This window comes from Naegleria gruberi (genome assembly GCF_000004985.1).
Source record: "Naegleria gruberi genomic scaffold NAEGRscaffold_58, whole genome shotgun sequence".
Lineage (NCBI taxonomy): Eukaryota > Heterolobosea > Eutetramitea > Acrasida > Naegleriidae > Naegleria > Naegleria gruberi.
In genome coordinates this window covers 188428-204967 of record NW_003163269.1, presented here as the reverse complement: position 1 = coordinate 204967, position 16540 = coordinate 188428, and the positions used below count along the sequence as shown (strand labels likewise).

The window sequence follows — 16540 nt, the reverse complement described above, 5'->3', positions numbered from 1 at the left end:
TGGCAATTTATTAATTATTTAATTGGTTTGATCAATTAATAGATTCGAATGATAAGTGAAGAATGTTGACCGGATACTACTGGTAATTTGAATTAGATGGTCAAATAATTATCGATTTAATAAATAGATTTGTTTTTTTATTATTGCAATTTTTGGAAAATTAGATGAAACTCTAATAAGCCAAATATTTGTTGTTATTAATGAATTGTTAGAATGATGCTTCATGTTATTTAAACATAGGTAGTTGGTTGTTGATAAACAGTTGGTTGACTGTAGCCTGAACCATACATTGGTTGTTGAGGAGTTGGTGAAGTAGTAACATAGGTAGTGGTGGTAGTGTGATGAATGGTAGAGAATTGTCTATTGCAATCTTCAACCATACCCGGAATTAAACAGATATCAATTAACCAACCGATCTAAATATTAGATGTGAAGATGATCAAAATTAATAAAGATAAATTAAACATGTTAATATGTACTAATAATATTATAAACTTACACCACATAAACCACCGGTTAAGAAGTAAACAATACCCATCACTGGTGAATCCAAGTAGAATCTACACAAAATGATCAGCATCATACCATCAACATTATCAATTTGATCATCATCAATAACAACAATATAAAAAATCATACGGGACACAATTAATAATGCAACAAACACTATCCACATACCTATGAATACCAAGCATACCCACAAAGAACCACAACAAGTAGGCAATCATAACGTCCTTTTCACCGCTCATTTTGATTATCAATTTTTTTTCTTCAATTATCTTCCTTTTTACTTCTTCTATTAGTGGGATTTCAGCAAAAATTACAAGGTTACCCTTAATGTCCGCAATTTGGAAATTTATTTTGAAGTGCAAATGGAATCGGCACATGTTAATATGGATTTTATGAAAACAAAAACAATTTAACTATTGCACACAGAAATGAAGTTTATAAAGTCACAATAGCTCACTTTCGATGAATATGTTAGAAGATGATAGAATTGAACAGTCTAATGTGAAGATTTAGAATCTAGAAATCGGTGGACCTTGTAAATGATTAGGCCTATTAAACAGAGTCCATATCCAATGTAGCCCAACACTCCAATATGATCACCAAATATCATTACTGCAATGGCAATCATTAGCAATTCTTTAAAGATTGAGAGGACTGTGAGAGTGAGTGATGATGTTTGTTTGATGAGGAGAAATTCACTCACATTCAATATTATACCTAACATTGATCCAACAAATACCATTGCAACAAATTTCAAAATGAAGAGGAATCTCAACATGTGAATACTGTGAGTTGCATCGACTGCTTGTTGCAGATTGGAAAAAACAGATATAATTGAATTCAATTCCAATATGAGAGCAATTGGTAACACAGTTAGGGCAATGACAGGTGCAGTATAGAAGAAGATTTGCACAGATGAAATTTCTACTTTAGAAGCTCTGAATTGCTCTCCACTATCCCTGGCATAGAAATACTCAAATGTTTGTCCAGTTTCAATACTTGCTGCAGCAGTTGAAGGTTGAGCCGTAGGAGTACTTGGATTTCCAATGGTTGGAGAGTCCAAAGACTCTGCAGAGCTCAATCTTGTGTAGATAATTTGAGTATTACTACGTTGTAAAACATATTGTGCAATCACAAGACCTAAAAATGATGAATGAGATTTTCAAGTTGAACAACTTACGTAGTGCAGTAAAAACAACAGCAACCATTACTAGTACAAATCCAATAATATCAAAATGAATTGTACCCTTCGATGTCATTCCAACTCCAATTGAAATCAAAACTATTGAAATAATTAAAATAAATTTCACTTTTTCCATTTTGCAAATAAATGAAATAATCATTACAAATACAGGAACGGAAGATTTCAGCATTGTATACAGCGAGATGGTAATAAATTTCAAACCAAGAGTTGAGCATGCATAGTCAAAACCAGTCAGAACACCAAAAGGTGCCAATGATTTGAATGAATTCCAATTGAATAAATGTGAGTAAATTTCCTTATTATTTGGAACAGCTGATACACCAGACATTCCCTCTTCCTCCGATCTATTCACAAACGCCACACTAGTCACTCTCCTCTTAATAATGAAAAACGAGATAATTCCACAAACAATTGTGTTCAATCCCATCTGCAGAGTTAGGAACGTCAATGGAAACCTAAAATTACTATACGAGACAGTAAATTTAATAAAACTCGTCAATACTATACTCGAGGTAAAATACAAAACTATATATTGCAAAATGAGAAGAATATTTCCTCTTGTTAAACCTGTTGTTGATTGTTCCGTGCTTGTTTCTTGTAAAAGTCCTTTCTCTTCAACATTTTCCTCAATATTACTTATCGGATCATCCTCTTCTTCTTCATTATTATTAATAATTACATTTTCTACATTCTTATTATTTAATTGATCATTGTTTGTTGCCATGATCGGAATCGAAATTTCATCTTCTCCCAATTCTTCCTTTTCCTTATTATTATTATTATTGCTGAGAATTCGTTGCTGATGGTCATTGTTTGAAGCAGTGATCGGAGAGGATGAAGAATTATGTTGTGCCATTTTTTTGTAATGATTAAACTAATTTATTAAATAATTGTCATAATTGGAAAATATCGAGGAATAAATGAAGAAGATTTGCAATTTTGTTGATTTTATTAGATTTTATTTTCTCTTGTCAGTTGAAAATTGTAAAAATCAAAACTTTGTATAAAATTGTCTGGTTGACCAATTAATCTTAGGATTATCATTTTGTTTTATATATTTTTCTTTATGAAAACTGAGAGATAAATAGGTGAAGATTCCCTTTCAGATTACTAACTATCAAGAGATTAAACTTTGCGAAAAATGTATACTCTTGATTTATTTTGAAATATATATATATATTAGAACAAAAGGTAATAAGGAAGCTAAATAAAGATAATTTGATCACTGAAATAACCACGAAAACTCATACCTTTCCATAAAGAAACTAATATATTATTTAAAGATAAATTTACTGGTTTCCTTTCTTAATCAATATTTAAAGATTATTAAATTGAAATATTTTCAACAACATGCATTATGACAAAATCAGTTTAATGAATTCCGATTTCAGGAATTTCAGCAGATAATCTTGTTTATTTAAACAATAATTGGACTAATTCAATCTGACTTGAAGAGGATCAAAACTTACAAAAAAACAACAAGTAAGTATTTAGGAATAGGAGAACTTTTTGTAATATATATATATATAACAAACTACGAAAGAGTTTAAATGTACTGTTTTTCAGAAAAAGTATTTCCTCTTTGAACAACACCCTAAAATAGTGATACCGATTTGGTGATATCAACATATCACAATGCACTCAGTTGTATTGTTTTCAATGCTGTTCAACATGTACTACTTACATCTTGGTAAGCAGCATTCTCTATCAATAATTAAAAACGTACAAACGTTCTTGTCAACGATTTTCAAACATCCCATTACAGGTTTTTTAGGAGAGAACAATAAATCTTGTTGTACAAACTTCCTGTAAAGGTAAGCCTTCAACACCCTCAGTAAATATTGACCCTCTACAATCCAATTAATGCAGAAATTGAAATTTATTGTATTTTTTTTAGCCATGTTAAATAAATGAAAATATATATTAGGTTACCCAAACTTCTTCTCATAAAAGGAGAGCAATCAAGAAAATATTATTCAATAAGGGTGAAAAGAAACAGGAGAGATTACATTCAAGATTATTTAGTAAGATTTTCTCTTTGAAAAGCAAAACATACCACATTAAAGTTAAATTACTAGATAGAAAACAAATAGAACACCTTAAAAAAGGCGAATATTGTAATAATTCTGTTATATATATATATTAGAAAATTACAACTATCCAATTTATGGGGTGTTGTGTTGTGAAATTAGTAACGAGTTCTATTTTTATCAATATATATATATATTTGAATGTTCAATTTTTATGGCACTACAGTAAGGGAAAGTTTGCAAAAAAACTCCAAGAATTGTTCTTCTTTGTGTTTAAGGAGTAAAAGGTATTTCAACAGATTACCAACAGAACGAAATGATACGAGTCTGATATTGTTTCTATTCATCTTGAACAATTTTTCTGTTTTAGTAGTCATTAAGCAACTCCTATTGATCAATAATTTAGGTTTTTCTCCATTTATAACAAAAAAAAAATTAAGCTACTAATTAATAAGTGGGGTTTCCATTTGAAATATATATATATATTGAGATAACAAACTAAAATATGTAAAATCATAAAAACTGGCAAAAAATGATCAAAATCTAATATATAGAATCCATATAGATAACCTGCAGCTGTTAAATTCCTTAAATACAAAATGATAATCCTAAGTTAATTGAATCAAAACACGTAATCATTTTTCTGTGGGTAAATGTTTGGAGGAACAATCACAAAAACATGATTACTCTATTTTGGAATCTAATTTTTGAAATTCATATCAACCAGGCATTACTGTGTGGAAAAGTGAATGGGACTGTATCTATATTTTCAGAAAAGAGTCACTACTCAATCTTGATGTCTTGTTCATCATCATCCTTTTCAACAGCTATTTGTCCCAGAGTTGCAATTCTTAATTATATATCATCCGTGTCAATATTTCGAATTGTAAAATTATCAAGACATTCCAAGCTAACATGATGCAATAATTGATCCAATAAGAGATCGAAATCAGCAATTGACTTTTTCAAAACTCTAGTTTTCTTTTCCATCATTGTATATCCATCCATAATTAACAAATCTTTAAATTCTTGCTTCAATTCTTCCACATTAACATTTTTCTTAACATAATTTACAATTGCACACTGTCTCTCTACTACTGAGTAAACTTGAGTTATCAACTCCTGTTTCCTACTCGTCAAATTATTGTGTAATTCATCAAATTTTAAATGAATTTGTTTTTCCAATTCTTTTCCTTTCGTTTTTACTTTTTCAATTTCTGCCAAAAGATGATTTTCTTCCATTTGATGAATACTTCTCCATTCCTCCACCCGATTTATAAATCTCTCCAATTCTTCCCCTATAATCTTCCTTTCCTTCATAACAACTTCCGAAATCAATGAAATTCCATGAGTTAAATGTCCACCACTCACAATACAAGTTGAACAAATTAAAACATTGCAATCACTACAATAACAATTAATCGGAATGAAATGATCCTTACAAAATGGAGCCTTCTCCTCACCATCTACTCCTCCTCCAATCATTCCGGGAATTAATTGAATAATTTGATGCAAATTTCTCTCATGTTTTTTAGCATGATATGAGCAAAGATCTTTCAATGAACATGTCGAACATGAATGAGTAGCCAGCAACTCCTCATTCTCTTCTTCAAGGCAAGTGGTGCAGAGTCGTTGAGGATTTTTCATTTTTTTAAACTTTGTAATTTTGTGATTTTGAAAGGAAGAAAATTTTGTAATTTCTTCATTGGATTTAGGAGATGATTATCCGTAACTGTTAAAAAGGTGGAAACAGGATAGTGAACTTGTGTGTGGATAATTGAGATTCGGCAGAAGAATCCCTTGAAATTTCACAATTCGGATTCTGCTCTTGAAATTACAAAAAACATCAGAAAAAAAAGATGAAACTCTTCAACAACAACGGGAGAGAAGTCACGAGATTAACTGTTTATTGTTTAGTGTTTATTGTTTCTTTATTAACTGTCAATGTCTTGTCATCACAAATTTCTATAAGATCATATGACAGGAGGGAAGAACAAAAAACATCATTTAGATGTCAAAGGACCTTTTCTTCCGATTCTTTTGATGCATGGTGTTACTGCTGATAATAATTCAATGTCAGATGTCAAAAAGTATCTTGCAAAGTATGTTCCTCAAGGGACTCTCATCTATTCAGTACCTAGCACCAATACTGAAACATCACTCTTAATGAATATGATGGATCAAGTTGAAGATTTTGCTTCCAAAGTTCAAGAATTACAAAATCTTTACAATTTCAAGAATTATCATTTGATTTGCCATTCACAAGGTGGATTGATTTGTAGATCATTTATTCAATTATATCCTAATCATGGAGTTAAGGTATTTATCAGTTTATCTGGTGTTCAAAATGGTCAATTTGGAATTCCTGGAATTTTGAGCTGGGAACAAGAATGGAAAAAGAACTTTCCATTTCTTTGGAATTTAACAAAAGAGGAAGCATTCCATTTCTTTTATACAGATTTCTTTCAAAAGACCATGTCAGTTGCCGGTTATTGGAAAGATGTAGGTTGAACATTGTAAATCTTATCATTACAAAATTCTTATTTGTATTGTAAAAAAATTGAATTATTGGAAATTTTGGAATTATTTAGCCATTCCACTATGATGAATATAGACAAAACAGTCAATTTCTAGCAGTTGTGAATAATGATTCCTTAATTCATGACTATGCCAGTAAATATCAATTCCGTTCCAATTTCCTTCAAATTGACAAGATGGTTTTGACAACAAGTCCAGATGATGAAGTTATCAAACCTTACTACTCTGCATTATTTGGATTTTACGCATTGAATAATCAAAATCAATTAGCACAATCACTCATGCCAGATCAACAAATTTATAAGAACGATGTTTTTGGATTAAAGACATTGGATTCTCAGAAAAGATTGATCGTTCATGTTGTTCCCGGTATTAATCACATGTTATGGATTGAAAGTGAACAATTGGTAGTTCAGTACATGTTACCTTATCTGTATTAATAAATTATTGAATAAATTCCCGCCATAAACGATTGTTTTAAATAATTAAAAATAAAATTAAAAAAAATAATGTGATATGAACCTTTATGTTTCGGCGACTCGTATAATTAGTGGTTCCGAATTACAAAGAATCATGAAAGAACAAAGAGCAGTGTATCTCTTTCATCACAAAAAATCGAATTAAATTCCTTCCATTTGAAATTAATTTTCGATAACATTAATATTAATTATTAGTAAAATTCAAATTCTAAGTAAAAAGAGATTGAAAGATGGTTCTATGTGGTTTATTTGGTAAAAAGGATAAACATTCCAATCAAGTTTCCGTAAAGAAGGCTTCTTCATCAAATACTAATAATTCAAAGCCTTCATCTCCTCCGAGTAGTAGTATTCTCGATAGAGAACCCATCCGAACACAAATAATGACTCTAGTAATTATACAATTCGGTAATATTCATGAGATTCCCGATGACTTTGTTGAGTATATTACAAGTAAACTTTTTGAAAAGATTAGAAAGCTTGGAGAGGAAGATGAGGGACAAGTCTCAATATCATCAATTCCTCAATTGTATTGTCAGATAATGTATAAACATCAGAGAATGAATAATATTATGAAGAATGCTTTGAAAATTAAGGCAGAGATTGAGGCCATTTCCTTTTTGAGTGAAAGACAAGGTGAAGGTGTGCCAAGAATTGTTTTTAAAATATCAATAGCGAGTGGAAAGAATAGTTGTGGAAATATTGGAATACCAAATGTTCCAACATCGATATTTGGATCAGTGTCAGTGAGAGGAATTAAATTGTTGGATTTGGCAACCATTTTAGATATGGGTTTGGTGTGTGATTTTAATTCAATGGTTGCATTGTATCAGGAATCGAATGCCTTCTTGGATAATTTCTTATATACAGTGGTTCAGAGGTTTCAATTTTCTAACGGGGATATTCAATGTGCTTTTCAAATACTTTCAGAATCAACTGTTTCACAACTCGATCAATGGAGATATGGCTCAAATGAGGAAAGAAATCAGTACATTAACTTCCTCTCTGAAATTAATCTCTACTTTCATGGCGTCTTGTCTGGATTATCAAAGGAAAATTCAATTGACCAAACTGAATATATCAACATTTCCAAAATCCTCACTAAAGGAAGGACGCCACCTTCCTCCACTCGTTCCCTACAAGAATTGAAAGATTATCAATTGGGTGGCGAGCCAATCCCATGGAAACTCAGACTATTACAAACCTTCTCAGAGAATGACAAATCCCAACAAGCCAAACTTTTTCACATCAATCCTTCTCTCAACTAGATCGAAGAGCTCTGTAGTAAATTTTCACACCACATCACAGAACATCTTGCATGTTCTTTGTTTGGATCTTTAAAAAATGGAAGAAAACGTTCTCTTGGACGAACTCTCTCCAAACAATCATCACAAACAAGAAGAAGAGATTGAAGCAACTGCTACTATTCCTCCGATTATTAGCAATCACGAAGAGGACATTCATCATCAATTAATTGTGAAAAAATCAAGCAATGCTAATAATATTACTAATTTAGATCATGATTCCTTGGAGAATATATTATCATATTGTCCCAATAGGGCAAGTTATGAAATGCAATCGCTCAAGGCATGCTGCAGAACGTGGAATTCACTAATGGAAGGTTCGGGAATCATGGATAATCCCTCAACGAAGGAATCAATATCGAAAAGTGTCAAGGAATCGATTAGAAGTACATCATTATTGCATAGAATTGAAGAAGCATACATGCCACGATTGTTCTTTCATATTTTCGTTCCATTTCAAGATGCACCAAAAGTATTTGTATCAGATTTCACTCAGGAGGATATTCTGGAAGATAGAAAGCCATCTGTTGTGGAGTTTTACTGTCGTGCTTTTAATACGATATTTGGCAGTTCATTTAGAAAGATATCTGATTCGGAAATTGAGATTGATTTTGAGATGGGAAGTGAATTGTTGGAAGATATGGAGAAGGTGATACATAGGGAGGTTGCCGTTCCAAAGAACGAGAACTTGTATAGTTATTTGGCAACAGTTAATGCTAGACCATCAGATGAGGAAGCTTACAAGCTATTTCATGTGGTGAAAAATGCAGAGGATCAGGAGAAAAAGCTTAAGAAACATATTTCATTAATTAATTTATATGAAAATTGGAAATCTCAACCGTTCATGGATAAAGATATGAAGGTAAATCCATGTAGATTGACTAAAAAAGTGATACTCCATTTGAGATTTGAGGATTCAAATGGACCAGATCGATCAGACAGAATTAGCACAGAATCAACCATATTCTGTACTAAGAGGAGAAGGAAAGGTTTTTTCATTTCAGAGACAGTACGAGATGAAATTAATTTGTACGTGGGATCTATATGCAATGAACACAGGAAATTATACAAGTTTATGAGTCATATTGAAACTTACCGAAACAACTCTCTTATAATTGCATACTACTTATTAAGACACAAGATAATACCAAGAATGGACGAATTCTCAATAGACTTGACGCAATTATATTCCAAAAGTATTGTAAATGATATCAAACTAATGGACAGAGAAGACGTTTACTATTACCTTACAGTTCGAAACAATATTATCAAGAAATACAGGGATGGACTTTTGAGAGGTAGTGTTAAATTTCCTCATCTCAACACACATAGATATTTTAAAATTAATGGAGGTATAATTCCTGAATTTCTCATCTATGCCTCATTAGAAACAATGAATGATAAGCAGAGAGTACAATTCATCAAACAGTTTTTCAAGCACATTTACAATTCTGATTTATTACTATCCGATGAAAAGAGGCAAGAATTCTTTGAGAAATTCAAAATTGATCATAGAAATGAATTATTTTCCATAGCGAACGATTCTGAGTCAATTAAGGTTGATTTTGAAAAGATTACATTCAAAAGAGAGCGAGCAATTTTTGATCATCACCTTTTTAGTTTCCCCTCTTTTCCAAGTGTTTTAATAGGGCAAGTTAAGGAAGATACATCTCCAAATGAAAATATGACTGAATTAACTGCAGTTGGTGTGATGGATAGTAATTATAGAAGATTGTGTTGCCTAAGTAGGATTTGTGCTTTGTGTAATTGTTGTGCAATTACCTCATGTTGGTGTGCAACTTGTTGCTGCTGCTACTCTAATGAAGCTGAAGGCCAAGAAGGAGGGAATAATCCTTTAGGATTGCCTAAATGGTTACTATGTATTGCTCAATGTTTTTGTCGCTTTGAACACAAATTCATTCCAATGCTCGATTGTGACAATTGTTTTCATCAATGTGTAGCTTTAAAGAAGGGAGATGAATTGAAAAGTGAATTCAAGAGGATGTATCCATGAAACAATTTATGTTCACAGAGCTAGTAATCAATCCAAAATCCCACTTCCAATTTCAACTCTTTCCAGTCGTTTGTAAACTCAATGCTAAAACTGACCTTTTTGAAAATAGAATAGCTCACATTAAGAGAATATGGAAATATTTCTCTATCATCATCCACATCCCACTCCAAAATATTATTCTTCCTTGGTCTATCCTCAAAGGCATACCACAAATCACAAAAAGCAGGAAATCTCTCATACCTTTTCAATCTTTTTGGTGTGAGAACAAACATTTCATCTCCACACAGAGAACTCAGCCGTGGAAGAGCAAACAGAATGGCAGCAAACAATGAACACAAAGGAATCTCCATCACAACTACCTTTCCATCCGAATTTCCTATCTGAATCAAATCATTCCAGTAATCCAACTCGACCAAGTTTTGATGCTTTCCAGACAAGCAGCTAATCAGCATGGCAATAAATCCAAATCTTGAAACCCTCCCCGAATATTCATCTTCAAGAAAGAATCTCTCAAATCCCTCTGGTAAACTCATGATCTTTATCTCATCAATATTATATTGGCCTTCCCTCATAGCAATTAGTTTCGGAAAGAAGAATAATTTTCTAAATAATCTGTAATAAAAAGTTGAATCGGAATCTAATGTATGATCTTCATCTTGTTGCATTAGTTCGTTTAGAATTTCATCATCTTTATCAAAGTGGAATAAATCATTCCTCAGGTACTGATTGCAAAAGTGTTGCCAGAGAATATTATTGTGAGTGATGAATTTATTCCACTGTCTAGATACAACCCTATAGGAAACAAGCTCGTGAATTGATAAGAATTGAATAACAATGCCCAGTTCATCAAAGTTGAGCATTTTTTTTGTAAAGTTTTAATATTTTTCCGAACTATCTTCTTCCAGTGGATGGTTTACTGAATTCTTTTCCTTGAAAATTGGTCACTTTAGAGTTTACAAAACGACTAATTGTAGTAATTAGTACTAACGGTGAACGTAAATTTTTTAAGGTTTTTCAAATTTCAACTTAATAAAAAATGTTTGATTAGTTTAAGCCTTCCGACACTTTCATTCCACGTATTCACTTTAAAAAACTGAACGCCACAGTGATTAAGAATTTTCCATGCAACAAGCAAGCAATCATGGCCGAAGCTGTTCGCGTGAAAGAACCTCAAAATACCTTAAAACACACTGTTATTCTTTCCCTCTATAATACTTGCATGTGCTATTTGATGAACAGAGAATTGGGATCACCAATGCAAACATCCAAGACTCCGAATGTGAATAAGAAAGATGTTTTGGATTTGGATTTGGTTCAACTTGATAAGGTCACTGAGGAAATTTACAAAACAAAGAGTGATGATGAAGCACAACAGAAAATTTCAGAATTGTTTGATGGAGACTTGAGAAAACCAAGTAGAAATATTGATTTATTCCTAACAAAGAATCAAGACAATATTGGAGAAATGGGAAGTAGAATTGATCAGATTTTACATATGAACCCAAAGCAAGCTTTCGCCAAGTGGAACAAGTTGTCCGAATTGAGCTTGAAAAAGTTTGGATCTACTGTCAATGTGGATGAGAAGAATCCTCTCAACCCTCAAATAGCTCAACAAATGTTTGAAATGGTTAGCCGTCATTGCGACAAGGAAAGAAGCTTGGAAGAATGGATTGCTGGAGATGATCGAATCAATATTGTCAGCTTCTCAACATGCACTACTAGCGTCGTGTGTGCAAAACAAATTCAAAAATGTTTCAACTATGATTCAGTAGATGTTGATTTCTATCAATGTATTTCCTCTGATAAGGACTTGATGAAATGTACAAAGAATATCATCGGAGTGGATTTATAAATGCATAACTTGAAAGACACAATAGAAGCAAATAATTAAATCGATAGATATATTTTGCATCTGTAGGAAATTAACAAGGCACTATTTTGCTGGTGTATCATTGTTTCCGCAAAATATCTCATTCTTGCCGGACCTATCTTCTAAGGGACCAAACACTTAGTTAATTTCGCTTGAAAAATTTAGTGCTGATTAATTTCGTACAGCCACATTATAATCTTATCTCCACCATTGTGGACGCATACATGCACTTCACGAAGATTAGATATGATTAAGTAAATTTGTAACAATAAGCAACAGCCTTAAATAGACTCAAATCAGCAGCCACATCAATAACCAGCCACCTTCCACAAGTTCAAACTTGAAGCATTTAGATTCACTTTTACCGGTAAAATACACTGTTTGTAATCATTGGACGATTACAATTTATATTCAATCTTTGAATTTCATGTTGAAATTTTCATTCACCAAACATTTCAAAAAAAAATCTAAAAACTTTTTTGTTCTGATTTTGCGAAAATTAAAAGAATCATCACAGGCTTTAATTTTATAAATCAACAACACATTACCGTGATTCAACATGAAGAGAGCAACAATAATTAATTATTATTGGGGATTGATAGTAGTATTACTTTTCATGATGAATTTATTTTCATCCCTGTCATCATCAAAGCCTACAATTAATTTAAATAATTTAAAGAGAGTTTTTTTGAATGGTGCTACTACTAGTAATAACAATTATAGATTGCCAATTATATTAATTCCTGGATATGCAGCTTCAATGTTATCCGTTGAAGAAATAGCAAACCCGGGGAAAATTGTGAGAAATTTATATGAAACTTATCCTGATTCGACATTTGGCATGAAAATGATGTCTAGTTCGATTGTGGGTGATGTGGAAATGGATTCATTTGCTGCCAAGGAGAATGGATGGAATATTGTGTCACCAATGCAAAGATCTGGTCTCTATGCTGTTGATAATTTAAATCCAGATTCTGATAATGGAGTTGGTCCGAAGAGATACTATTTTCATGAACTGATTGAATATTTAAAGTCAATTGGATATGAGGAAGGAGTGACTTTGTTTGCATTTCCATATGATTGGAGAGATTCTATCATTAACTCAGCATTCAAATTGTCAACTTATATTGCAAATATTAAGACTCTAACCAAGGCGAACAAGGTCAATCTCATTTCTCACAGTATGGGAGGCTACGTCTCAAAAACAGCATATGTTGTTAACCGTGAACTTTACAAGTCTGTCAATGTTCACATTAGTTTTGCCACTCCCTGGCAAGGAACAGGAAGAGATTGGATTGCTTCATCACTTTTTGGAGGAAATTTGAATAATATCAAGTTGGATGCTTTGGCTGTGAGAGATGTTTCGTTAGGTTCTATTGCACATTATGAAAGAATGGCACTCAGCAACAAGGCAAAGAATGTTGGAGGTTCTCTCACTCCAAGAATTGTAATTAATGGAGTTTCAGTAACTGAAGATCAAGTGATTCAAGGTTTGAAATCTTTCCTGAAAGAAAATACTGTATACTATGGTGAAAATAATGCCAAGTCACGAGTTATTCCATTCAGAGATGATATTTACACATCGAAAGCTTCCAACAATATTATCAAACAAATCTATGATTCTTCAAAACTCGATCAGCCAAGCTATTTCTACAACATTATTGGCATGGATAAACCAACTCCAATTTCTATCATTCTCAAAGGTGAAGGCATTTCTGTTGATGCCAACAGTAATGTAGTAATTTCCAACTTTAGTAATATTTTCTATGCCATGGATGACTACATTTCTGGTGATGGATTGGCCACTTATCAATCTGTGGAAGCAGATGGTTTCGAAGCAACCCAAAGACTCTCATTCCCATATTCACACAATGGTATTTTGAAGAATATTGATTCACATCAGGCTATCAAGTATTACCTTGGACTCAATTGTTATATCATTGGTACTTGGTCCATCACTCTCAAAGATTCCTATAACAAGACAAGTGTTGAAACAGTATTCATTAGAGAGTCATACAATTGGCAAGCTTACTCAACCAGATTCAATATGAATGGTACATACTTTGGAGATAAGTGGAAAGGATCTATGCAAATTGATGACAAGACAGCCACCTTCAACGTTGTTCTTAAAGAAGGATCCTCATCAGGAGATGGAAACTGTCTCCTTTCCTCAATGACTGGATCCATTCTAGATTTATCATCAAATACAATGTATACTCTCACTGGCCAAAGATCAACCAGTGGTAATGAATGTAATTCAGATAAGTCTTGTCCAACTGAGAACGGTAATTCAGTAAGGAAATGCATTGACGGATTCCTGCTCGATAGTTGTATCATCTCGCAGTGCAATGCAGGATATAAGGTGTCTGTTGGGCAGCCAGTAACGCCATCAAAATGCATTGAGGAGAATCTTAATTGGATAATAGCACCAGTGGTGATTGGCAGTTTGTTGCTCGCTTTCCTCTTTTGTTTACTTATATCCCTCATAGTATGTGCTATCATCCGTTTAGCAAAACCCAAAACCACCAACAGTTCCCACTACCGACAGTTCTAAATTTCTAAGAATCAGGCATTAACCTTGTTATTAAGGTAAACCGCATATTCAAGAATCCTTAATACCATTTCGAGTTATTATCCACACAGAAATTGAATCTTGTGAGTGGACAGACGTCCTTTAGATACATATTAAGGTAATTGTAAATTGAAGGGGAACCTTATTGCACACAACTCCATGCATGGATTGCATAAAAGAAGAGACCACCACCTTATCAGGTAGTGTGCTAAAATGTATAAAAGCGACCCTCCTTAAGCGAAGTGATGAAAGGAAACTTCAACTACGCGAAATTTCATCGAACAATATAAAATCAACACCAACAGACCTTGCTTTTTCACAACACAAAAAAAAACAAACTTCACAAGTTTCAGCAATACTCTCTCAAAATATCAAGTTATATAATTGCTGCTGTACATACACTTCAACAATAACCCTCGTATGAGAATCCTTAAATAATTCCGCCTTACTTTTCATCATTAAACATTATATATTTAACATGGGTCTTAGCCAGTCCTCCTTCATAACAGAGTGTTCCTGCGAGTTGGAACATTTATCCTATAGCACCAGTGCCATTCACAAGCACAAATTTTGTCCTCTCTGCAAACGAGTTCTTTCTCAGGAGAGAAGAAAGAAAGTACAAGATATTTACAGAAAACATCATTCCCTCAATGATGCCATGTTCAGACGTGGAAAGAGTGTAACAAGATACTCCTCATCAGCAAGGTCCTTGCCAAGTGTAGATATTACCTCACACATGGGTGAAGAGTCTTTGAGTTTTTATAGGCCATCTACTTCATCCTCATCATCATCATCTTCCTCCTCATCTTCCTCTTCTTCTTCGAATACAACAATCACACTCGAAAAACAATCTAAGATTTACAGTTCCATGAAAGATATGTCCTCCTCTGGAAACCTTGAACAATTCTCACCTCTCACTAGAAAACTGAGGTCCAGCTCGAATAAGAATTTAATATTCCTCTCGAATGGAGGTAATTTACCAAACAAATCGGTATTAAGATTTAAGAGAAACACTTTGCCTGTATTAAATTTAACACCACCTTCCATTTCCTATCCTCAAGCAGAACCATCTCCCAAAATTGCAATCAATTTGGGTGGAGCTTTTCATAATCATGGCACCAAATCACTTCCTATTTATGTAATACCACCACAAGAACCAGCAGAATCAACTGCAAATGCTAGGAGTAAAAGTCTCCATGACCAAAAGTCCAAACGACAGGAAGAAAAGAAAATAAAACGAAAGGTTAAATATTACACCGTTGCACAATAAAAATCATTTCACAAAAATCATATTTACAATTTTGGAAATATTATTAATTTACAATTTCTTCAAAGCAAGGCAAACAGCATTGATGCAATATCTCAATTTGGTTTTATCACGAGGTCCATCCTCAAATACGTGACCCAAATGAGAGTGACAATTTGTACAAACAACTTCAACACGTTCCATTCCAAACTTTTTATCGACTACATATCCAATGGCTTTTGGCTTAAAAGGAGCCCAGAATGATGGCCAACCAGAACCTTTATAAAATTCATTCCAAATAATGGACGAATGCATTCCAATAAATTCAAATTGACAAATAATTGAATCATTGATGTATGAAATAAATTACACAGAATTGTTAATAAAACACTTACCAGAATCAAAACTTGTTTTAGCAGAGAAAAGAGGAGCATCACATCCCGAACAATGAAAAACTCCCTCCTCCTGATTGTTTTCCTTCAATTGATCTTTGAAAACCTTGTATCCAGAGCAGAAACTAGGCTCTGTTCCAGCCCTTCTCAACACTTCATATTGTTTAGAGGTGAGAATCTTCATCCACTCAACATCCGAATGTTGTACAAGTGCAGGTGGAAGCTTACTATGATCATCAACAATGATAGCATCCTCCGATTCGACTTGTTTTATTAATTCTCTAACTGATTGTGAATAACTCATTCCCATTTAAAAATTGCTGTATTGGCCAATATTGGAGTGTTATTGTTGTTTTTTAAATAGTTAAAGTAGTATTATTAACG

The 16540-nt window shown here is 33.0% G+C and overlaps 10 protein-coding genes across 10 annotated transcripts; 6 read left to right on the top strand and 4 right to left on the bottom strand.

Moving 5' to 3' along the window:
- Positions 1-121: 121 nt before the first annotated feature.
- Positions 122-762, bottom strand: NAEGRDRAFT_81414 (TM2 domain-containing protein). Its single transcript, XM_002671787.1, has 3 exons — positions 679-762; positions 500-560; positions 122-416 (listed from the first exon to the last, which is right to left on the bottom strand). Exons 1-3 carry the CDS (start codon positions 747-749, stop codon positions 231-233), a joined length of 318 nt encoding a protein of 105 aa, XP_002671833.1. The 5' UTR covers positions 750-762; the 3' UTR covers positions 122-230.
- A 244-nt stretch (positions 763-1006) lies between these two features.
- On the bottom strand, positions 1007-2570 carry NAEGRDRAFT_73122 (uncharacterized protein; the record flags this gene model as incomplete). The annotated part of the gene is made up of 3 exons (XM_002671786.1): positions 1007-1650; positions 1691-2090; positions 2241-2570. 3 exons carry the CDS (start codon positions 2568-2570, stop codon positions 1007-1009), a joined length of 1374 nt encoding a protein of 457 aa, XP_002671832.1.
- Positions 2571-4599: 2029 nt separating this feature from the next.
- On the bottom strand, positions 4600-5391 carry NAEGRDRAFT_52652 (uncharacterized protein; the record flags this gene model as incomplete). The annotated part of the gene is made up of 1 exon (XM_002671785.1): positions 4600-5391. The coding sequence occupies one exon, from the start codon at positions 5389-5391 to the stop codon at positions 4600-4602; it is 792 nt and encodes a 263-aa protein (XP_002671831.1).
- Positions 5392-5817: 426 nt separating this feature from the next.
- NAEGRDRAFT_73120 (uncharacterized protein) lies at positions 5818-6722 on the top strand (the record flags this gene model as incomplete). Its single annotated transcript, XM_002671855.1, has 2 exons — positions 5818-6246; positions 6336-6722. The coding sequence occupies 2 exons, from the start codon at positions 5818-5820 to the stop codon at positions 6720-6722; spliced, it is 816 nt and encodes a 271-aa protein (XP_002671901.1).
- A 269-nt stretch (positions 6723-6991) lies between these two features.
- On the top strand, positions 6992-8026 carry NAEGRDRAFT_73119 (uncharacterized protein; the record flags this gene model as incomplete). The annotated part of the gene is made up of 1 exon (XM_002671854.1): positions 6992-8026. The coding sequence occupies one exon, from the start codon at positions 6992-6994 to the stop codon at positions 8024-8026; it is 1035 nt and encodes a 344-aa protein (XP_002671900.1).
- A 76-nt stretch (positions 8027-8102) lies between these two features.
- On the top strand, positions 8103-10076 carry NAEGRDRAFT_52651 (uncharacterized protein; the record flags this gene model as incomplete). Its single annotated transcript, XM_002671853.1, has 1 exon — positions 8103-10076. One exon carries the CDS (start codon positions 8103-8105, stop codon positions 10074-10076), a length of 1974 nt encoding a protein of 657 aa, XP_002671899.1.
- Positions 10077-11217: 1141 nt separating this feature from the next.
- Positions 11218-11928, top strand: NAEGRDRAFT_73117 (uncharacterized protein; the record flags this gene model as incomplete). The annotated part of the gene is made up of 1 exon (XM_002671852.1): positions 11218-11928. One exon carries the CDS (start codon positions 11218-11220, stop codon positions 11926-11928), a length of 711 nt encoding a protein of 236 aa, XP_002671898.1.
- Positions 11929-12505: 577 nt separating this feature from the next.
- On the top strand, positions 12506-14500 carry NAEGRDRAFT_52649 (uncharacterized protein; the record flags this gene model as incomplete). The annotated part of the gene is made up of 1 exon (XM_002671851.1): positions 12506-14500. The coding sequence occupies one exon, from the start codon at positions 12506-12508 to the stop codon at positions 14498-14500; it is 1995 nt and encodes a 664-aa protein (XP_002671897.1).
- Positions 14501-14996: 496 nt separating this feature from the next.
- Positions 14997-15788, top strand: NAEGRDRAFT_73115 (uncharacterized protein; the record flags this gene model as incomplete). Its single annotated transcript, XM_002671850.1, has 1 exon — positions 14997-15788. The coding sequence occupies one exon, from the start codon at positions 14997-14999 to the stop codon at positions 15786-15788; it is 792 nt and encodes a 263-aa protein (XP_002671896.1).
- A 25-nt stretch (positions 15789-15813) lies between these two features.
- On the bottom strand, positions 15814-16539 carry NAEGRDRAFT_55441 (methionine-r-sulfoxide reductase). Its single transcript, XM_002671784.1, has 2 exons — positions 16160-16539; positions 15814-16042 (listed from the first exon to the last, which is right to left on the bottom strand). The coding sequence occupies exons 1-2, from the start codon at positions 16458-16460 to the stop codon at positions 15837-15839; spliced, it is 507 nt and encodes a 168-aa protein (XP_002671830.1). The 5' UTR covers positions 16461-16539; the 3' UTR covers positions 15814-15836.
- Position 16540: the final 1 nt, after the last annotated feature.

Coding starts and splice junctions, on each gene's coding strand:
- NAEGRDRAFT_81414 (XM_002671787.1), bottom strand. CDS start 749: ATGAGCGGTGAAAAGGACGTTATGATTGCCTACTTGTTGTGGTTCTTT. Junction 561..678: donor GGTATGCTTGGTATTCATAG/GTATGTGGATAG, acceptor CATTTTGTGTAG/ATTCTACTTGGATTCACCAG. Junction 417..499: donor TAACCGGTGGTTTATGTGGT/GTAAGTTTATAA, acceptor TCTAATATTTAG/ATCGGTTGGTTAATTGATAT.
- NAEGRDRAFT_55441 (XM_002671784.1), bottom strand. CDS start 16,460: ATGAGTTATTCACAATCAGTTAGAGAATTAATAAAACAAGTCGAATCG. Junction 16,043..16,159: donor TAAAACAAGTTTTGATTCTG/GTAAGTGTTTTA, acceptor AATTTTATAAAG/GTTCTGGTTGGCCATCATTC.